This window comes from Tachyglossus aculeatus, chromosome 19 (assembly GCF_015852505.1).
Source record: "Tachyglossus aculeatus isolate mTacAcu1 chromosome 19, mTacAcu1.pri, whole genome shotgun sequence".
Lineage (NCBI taxonomy): Eukaryota > Metazoa > Chordata > Mammalia > Monotremata > Tachyglossidae > Tachyglossus > Tachyglossus aculeatus.
In genome coordinates, this window is record NC_052084.1 from 11,122,127 (window position 1) to 11,130,000 (window position 7,874).

General features: G+C 39.9%; 1 protein-coding gene and 1 non-coding gene across 2 annotated transcripts in view; one reads left to right on the forward strand and one right to left on the reverse strand.

Moving 5' to 3' along the window:
- USH2A (usherin) overlaps positions 1 to 7,874 on the forward strand; it is a 443,094-nt gene that overhangs the window by 221,853 nt on the left and 213,367 nt on the right. Inside the window, exon 37 of the mRNA XM_038760847.1 lies at positions 6,151 to 6,302. Within this exon, the coding sequence (XP_038616775.1) occupies positions 6,151 to 6,302 (152 nt within the window). The remainder of the gene's footprint in view (positions 1 to 6,150; positions 6,303 to 7,874) is intronic.
- On the reverse strand, positions 5,717 to 5,855 carry LOC119941090. The gene has a single exon (XR_005455122.1). It is a non-coding gene; the product is annotated as a small nucleolar RNA SNORA7 (small nucleolar RNA).

Below are 7,874 nucleotides of genomic sequence, written 5' to 3' on the forward strand. Positions count from 1 at the left end.
GTCCAGTAAATAATCAGTGGTATGCATTGAGCATTTACTATGTGTTGATCATTATATTAGGTGTTTGGGAGCAAACAGTATAGTAGAGTTGATAGTCATGTTCCCTGCATACAAGGAGCTTACAGTTAGTACTGTCGATTAATTGATTGCCTCCTCTCTAGCCAAAAAATACCTACATTGGGCTGCCAGTTTACACAGGATGTGAAATAAGGGTTTGAGGGTGGGAAAAGGAAAGAAATCTTTCATTATTCTCAATTTGTTTTTCCAATAATAGTGATGGCTGCAGTGAGCTCTGCCACTATCAATCAATCAGTGAATGGCATTTATAGAGTGCTTACTATAACCTGCTGTATGACCTTGCGCAAGTCACTACATTGTGCCTCAATTTGCTCATCTGTAAAATGGACTTTCAATACCTGTTCTCTGTCCTACTGACACTGCGGGCCACATGTGTGACAGAGACAGTGTCTAAAGTGATTAACGTGTATCTACCCCACTGCTTAGAATGGGGCTTGATGCATAGTAAACATGTAACACATGTAATTGCTGCTGTTGTTATTATTATCATTATTATTATTATTATTATTAAGAGGGTGGTGGGGAGAGAGGTGACAAGACACCACCTAAGAGGTTGGTGTTTGCCATGGAAAGGAAAGGTGAGTAGTCATTGTTAGGTCCATGAAGTATGGAAGGAAGAAGAGACATAAGGATAGTGGGGTGGAAGATAATCAAACCAGATCATCTTATATCTATCCCAGCACATAGTACAGTGCTTGGCAAATAGTAAGAGCTGAACAAATTATTATTATTATTATTGTTGTTGTTGTTGTTGAAAAGGAATGCTGGTCCCCCAGAAACAGGCAAACACATCAACACTGCTGGCAGCATTCATTATGATGTGAAGGTCAAGAGTTAAACTCTTTAGGAATACTATAACTCTTTCTCATTTCCTTTAGAAACAGAGTAAAGAACATTCATTCTTATTCTGCAATACAAAGAGGGGAAAGTTTATTAGGCCATGAAGTGTTCTATTGCTAAAGGGACACTATCTACCTGAGAGCAGTTGACAGATAAGTGTAACCAGCAGCCCAGGAAATTACCTTTATTCAGGAGAAAGAAGAAGGGGATGGCACTGAGTTTAACTGTTGGCCAGGGAATTGTGAAGAAGATGACTGCCCCATGTGGGAGGGTATCCCACAATATTATCTTGAATCTACACAGGGCACTTGGAATATAGGAAGTACTTTGCAAATACCACAAGTATTTTCATTAAGAAGAGGAAATTATAAAAATATCAAGTCTAGAAACTCCTCACCTTCAGCTTTAAGGCACTTGAATAACTCTCCCAGTCCTACCTTAGCTTGCTGATCTCCTGCTAAAACCCAACCCACACACTTGATTCCTCTAATGCCAACCTACTCATTGTCCCTTAATTCAGCTTTTCTTGCCCTGACCCCTTGCCCATGCCTTGGAATTCCCTCCCTATTTTTATCTGACAGGCCACCACTCTCCCCACCTTCAAAGCTGTATTAAAGTCATATCTCTTCCAAGAGGCCTTTCTTGACTGTCAATCAATTGTATTTATTGAGCGCCTACTATGTGCAGAGCACTGTACGAAGTGCTTGGGAGAGAACAATACAAGAGAATTAGCAGACATGTTCCCTGATCATAATGAGCTAACAGTCTAGAGGGAGAGACAGTAAGCCCTCACTTCTCCTATTTGCCCTCCCTTCTGCACTGCATAGGCCTTAAACCCTTTGATTTTTCACCCCACTTGACTTAGGCACATATCCATCTGAAATCTATTTTAGTATCTGTCTCCCCTCTCTGGTTTATAAGCTCCTTATGAGCAGGGATGGTGTCTAGCTACTTTATTATATTGTACTCTCCCAAGTGACTAGTACAGTGCTCAGCACTCAGTAAGTGCTCAATAAATACTATTGATTGATTGACCTAACAGTCATATTGTTTCACACCTTTGTTGCTAGGGTTTCACATTCACATTAAAACTTCAGATTCACTCACTTTCTGTGGTAAAGAGATCAGATCTGACCAATAATAGGGGCGGCACCTGTGGGAGTGAGATCTTTGTTTTGTCTCTTCTGCTGTTATGGTGGAGAGACTGTAAGAGAGCAAGATCTGAATATGCAATTGTGTGTGTATGTATGTGTGTGCGCTCACTTTGTGTCCATCTGTGCTTGTTCAGGGCCTGTGGTCGTACATGTTACTGTTCCCACTGTCTTTTTCCTCTCACTAATCTTGGTCTACTATCCCTGAACCCATGGATGCTCCACCCATTACTTACCAATTTCATTTCTGTATCCTAATAATGTACCAGCTTGCTCATTATTTTACATATAATGTGTAAGCAGCAGATATGTAAAATTCCAGCCACAAACAAATGTATGCCTGTAAAGGTGGCCCATCCTCAGGAGTGAATATGACATGTATACCCTATGTGATTAGCAAGGTTAGCTTCCTTTGATTCTTCAGTGTTGTTATTAGACTGTAAAAGTGGAATCAACTGAACAGATATTTGCAAGAAACAAGATTGTAAACCTGGATTAGGTCAATCTGATTGGCACACACAATAATAGTGACTAGAAAAAGTGATCTCTTGTTAGGAGATCTAGCAAAGATGGTATGTCCCATGATTATAGGCTACATATGCCTACACCCATCAATTAGTAGCTGGAGAGATTGGGTGAGTGGCTCAGTGCCCTATGGGAAATACAAATTAGGACTACATCTTAGTAGAAAGAGTTAATTCATTTCCTTTCCTTATCCACAAACACTAAACATGTCACGATGTCAATCTGAATTTATAGACAGAGCTCTTCGTGACAGGTGAATTCCTTAAAAATTGAATGCTTTTCAAGTGTCTTTATTAGTGACTGTTCCCTTCTCAAATGGACTGAGGCTCTATTTTGGCATTGCTAGAGAAGAGGGGTTGGGGCAGGGGAAGAGGAAGCCTGAGATTCTCAGGGAAACAGGAGAAAAATATTTTCTATTTTCCTTCCCACTCATTTGCAGTTCCTTACAGGGCTTCAAAAGATATTGAAATTCTGCCAGGCTTCTAAGGGGAGGCGGGGGGGGGGGGGGGGGGGGGGGCAGAAACCAAACACTGTTTGGTTTCAAACAGTGAAACAGTGAAACCCCAAACTCTGGTGGTCCCATCCAAACTGCTCCTTCCCTCCCTGACAACATCATGCAGTTTCTGATACTATTTTTCCCAGAAATGGGCTGGGCAGAGGGACAGATCACAAATCAGTGTTTTAATTGTAAAAATACAAACAACAAAGGTTTTCCGGAAGGCTTTCATTTGTTATGGGACTTGCAGATGAGGAAGCTATAGACCTATCATGTGCCAGCTAAAATTATTTGAGGCAGTCCAGTGTTGGAGAGGATGCAGACCTACAGCAGTGCCCTGGGTTTCTGAGCAGCCCCGCTTAGGGATGCAATGCCCATCCTGATTGGGTAATGGGCTAGAAAAGGAGCCTGATATATATTTGTTGGGGCACTGGGAAAGAGGCTGGTTTTCAGTGAAACACTGTTGAATGAAAGCTTTCCAATAGTAGTGTCAACTCTGAATATGAAAGACAGATTTATCTGTCTCTCAATATACGTGTGTGTGTATATACATAAATCAACAAATATACATCTTCTAATAAAGTATAGTTCCATTTACTACTATTAATATGAATACCTTTAAATATTAAATATGAATATCTTTTCATTGCCACAAAATATGCAGGGATCATCATGTCTGTCGATGATGCTTCAAATGGTAAATACTTTTTTTTTCTGGTGCATTTCAACCTTAAAAAAAGACACAAATTGCTATTGATGCAGCAGAAAACCTTACTGTCAGATCTAGTCATTCTCCATTCCTGTCACTCATGTTTTCCAGGGTTCTCTGTTTGGGCCCTATCACACAATCCCACTTCTGTAGTTGTAGTATTTTTTCCTCCTTCTTCATTCTTTATGGCATATGTTAAGCACTTACTATGTGCCAGGCACTGCCCTAAGTACAGGGGCCAACGCAAGTTGGAAACAGCCTATGTCCTACATGGAGTCCACAGGATTAATCCACATTTTTACAGATGGGTTAACTGAAGCACAAAGAACTTAAATGACCTGCCCAAAGTCAGAGCTGAGATTAGAACCCAGGTCCTTCTGACTCCCAGGCCTGTGCCCCTCTGCATCATCTACCTCTTGATCAACTTTCTGGATTTCTTAATTTCATTATCTGATCATCTTGGTTGAAAATTCAGCTGCCTTTTCCTATTGTTTCCTTTGGCAGACTTGAAAGTCTTCCCTTCTTCACTAGCACTATCCTAAAAGTTCTCAGAATTAGTAACATTAAAATAGCCTTCTATTACCTTGCTGCTGACAGAAAATTATTTTCAGATAGGAGCAAAAACAATAGATCATGGAAGAATAGCAGTAATTCAGCACTCTTGAGCTGATGTGTCTGGACATTGTATTGATATGGACACAGGTCAAGGGGGAAACCTTTGGTTTCAGCAGGCATTTGCAGGATCAGATAGTGATAATGGTAGTAGCGGCCTAGAGCAAACAGACAAGCGAAAAGAGGAAACTTGTGAAACAGACATTCTGACCCTCCTCCACCAAACATCTGTTCAAAATTCCACAAGTTTCCATCTCTCTAAACCATTAACTTGCACTCAAAATGAATCTAGAGTTTGACAGTTCTGTCACTTTTTGGGGACAGAAACTTAAGCAGTCCTAAGAATATTTTTCCATTAGCTCTTAATAATGTTTACTCTACTGTACAAAGAAATCTGTCTTAGGTTTGAAGGGTTATCACTTTTAAGGTAATATGAATGAGTGTCTGTAGTTAATTCTGACCCCTCCCATCCCCATTCTCTGCTTCAAGATAGTCTTGACTTTTGCGATGCTAAAGAGTATAATTATAATAATACACAGTATTTAAGTGCTTAGTAGGTTCCAGCTATGGTGCTGAATGGTGGTAGAGGAGTCATATAAGCATATTGGACTCTGACCCTGTCCCAAATGGGGCTCATGATGTAATGGAGAGAGAGAGAACAGGTACATCTTATTCACATTTTTGCAGATGAGGAAGCAGAAGCACAGAGAAGTTAAGTGACTTGCCCATAGTCACACAGCAGGCAAGTGACATAGCTGGGATTTGAATGCAGATCTCCTTATTCCTAGTCCTGTGCTCTTTCCACTAGACCATGCTGCTTCTAGGGTACTACTCTTTGGAGAATTTTTTTTTTCTTATGTGAGAGTCCACTTGCTAGCTTTTCAGTATTTCAGGGTAAGCATTATTTCTTTTCCGTTTTGTGCATCCACTAGATGGTAAGCTCCTTGAGGGTAGGGATCATGTCTACCAGTTCTATTGTACTGTACTCTCCCAAGATCTTAGTACAGTACTCTGCACACAATTAATATTCAATAAGTACCATTGATCCATGCAAAAGCACAAATTGCCACCACAGGTTTTGTTGTCTTATGCTGTCAAGTCGTGTCCGAACCATAGCAACGCCAAGGACACGTCTCTCCCAGAATGCCCCACCTCCATATGCAATAGTTCTGGTAGTGTATCCATAGAGTTTTCTTGATAAAAATATGGATGTGGTTTACCATTGCCTCCTTCTGCACAGTAAACTTGAGTCTCCACCCTCGACTCTCTCCCATGTCGCTGCTGCCCAGCACACAGGGAGTTTTAACTTGTAGCAGATTGTCTTCCACTCATTAGCCACTGCCGCAAGCTAGGAATGAAATGGATATGCCTCTGCTTGACTCTCCCTCCTGTAGTCAAGACTGGTAGAGTACTGGAAACTCTACAGGTGCGACTCTGAGAGGGGTGCCACTGGAGGACTTATGTAAATATCCTTACTCTCTACTATTTCCCCTATTCGTAGTTTATTCATAGTAGACTGTAAGCTGCATGTGAGCAGGGATCGCATCTGCCAACTCTGTAGAATTGTACTTTCCCATGCACTTAATACAGTCCTCTGCACACATTAAACACTCAAATACCTCTGTTTGATGACTCACGCATTCAGACATCCCATCAACGAAGCCCATCCTGTTATTTACTATCAAATGCCTCATCATCCTATCAGCAGTTACGCTGAAAATGGCTTATTGTTTTCAAAGGTGTCATTACAAGTTATGGTCTCTATATCGATGGAGTTCTGGTGCAGAATTCGTCACAGCTCAGTTACTATGCTTCGGGATTTGCACCTTGGAGTCTGCATTCCTTCAGAATCCAGGCATGCACAGCACAAGGTTGTGCTTTTGGACCATCGGTGAGTAGTACCTCAGTTTACGTTCTGGGAATGTAATAAATGTCAGATGGCAGTAAGCATAAGCATCAGAGTAAATGGTAATGATTCACTCTGGTCATTACTAACCCATCTGGAAAAACATGACATTTAAAAAAAAATGCCATTTGAGAGCTACTAAAGATTTGATAGGTCACTACTAGTCACTGTTCCAAGCAGCACATAGGTAAAGAAGGAATGGAGGGGGGGAATCAAAATATATACACATTATGGAAATAAAGGGAAGTGACTTTAATTAGGAAGTGCTGATGTAGATGAACCTGATTCATATAGACACATTTAAAGGAAGAATCGATACATGCTCTTGGAGTTCACATGGAGTTTGAGTACAAAATATTTTATAACTCTGGTGCAAAGATCATGTCACATCCAGATTTGGATAATATTACCTATTGTTTGTGTACTTCTATTCTTTCTTCCTTATGTGTCTGTCACCCATCTCCTCTTCCCTTCCTTTGAGGGTCAAGGGCCTGGTTAATTTTCACTCCTGCATTTTTTCTCCCAGAGCTTACTTCACCGCTCTGTTTATATTATCATTACTTCTGCTTGTGACTTCTGAATACCAGAAATTTGAAGTTTTACTGTTACTCTAAACTACAGTCGATTCTTTAATTTATGTTTCAGTACTTGTTTGGGATAAAACTGTTGGGAATTAGGGAACTTTCTTCCCACAAGGCATGTGAGCCTTCATATGATTCAGTCAGAAAATCAGCCCTGCTTTAGAGGAGAACTGACTGTATCACAAATGATCAAGTTACACAATTTATATTTTTGTGCCATTTCATTGTGGTTAGCACTTAGTGCACTGTAATTGCATTCTGTTATTAAGCACTTATTTACACATTGTGAAAGGGTGGTACATTTTAGTTTTGTGTGCATTAGTCATTTTAAATTCACCTCTTTCAAAGATAATAGTCATTCTTTTAGACATATTGGTTTGGGGGAATTTTAAAGTATTCTGCCCTTAGTGTTATGATCCATTAGCAACTGTCCACTGAAACTGTACACTAATTGTACAAATAATCACCTTAATACTGCTTCAAGTTTAAATTTTACATTTGTATTTTCAATCCCAGTTGGCATTTTCTTTCCAATATTAGCTGTGGTGTCAATTAGCTGTGAGAAAGAGGTGGGTAACTTAAACTTCTTGGACTTAAGTTATTCTTGAAAGTACATGTTTTTGCTAATAATAGGTTCCTATTTAAAAATGCTTGAAATTTACTAGTTATTTAAACTTTCCCTTTGAGAAGTCAAACTGCAAAGTGGATTTTTTTTAACTACTAAATCAGTTTACACCATTTTCAATGAGCCACTAATGGCATCGAACACATCACAACGTTCCACATCTGCTGACAGCCTAAGGTACATGCTGTTTCCTTTATGGATTCCGATAACATGATACAGAGTGAAGGAAAAATTAGAATAGGTTTTAAAAGGTTGCTCTTTCTACTGCTTCACTAAATTTCTTACTCAGTCTTGACTTGTAACGATTTCGGCCGAGATTGAACTCCTTGGTACTTTTCTGCGTCACTGTGT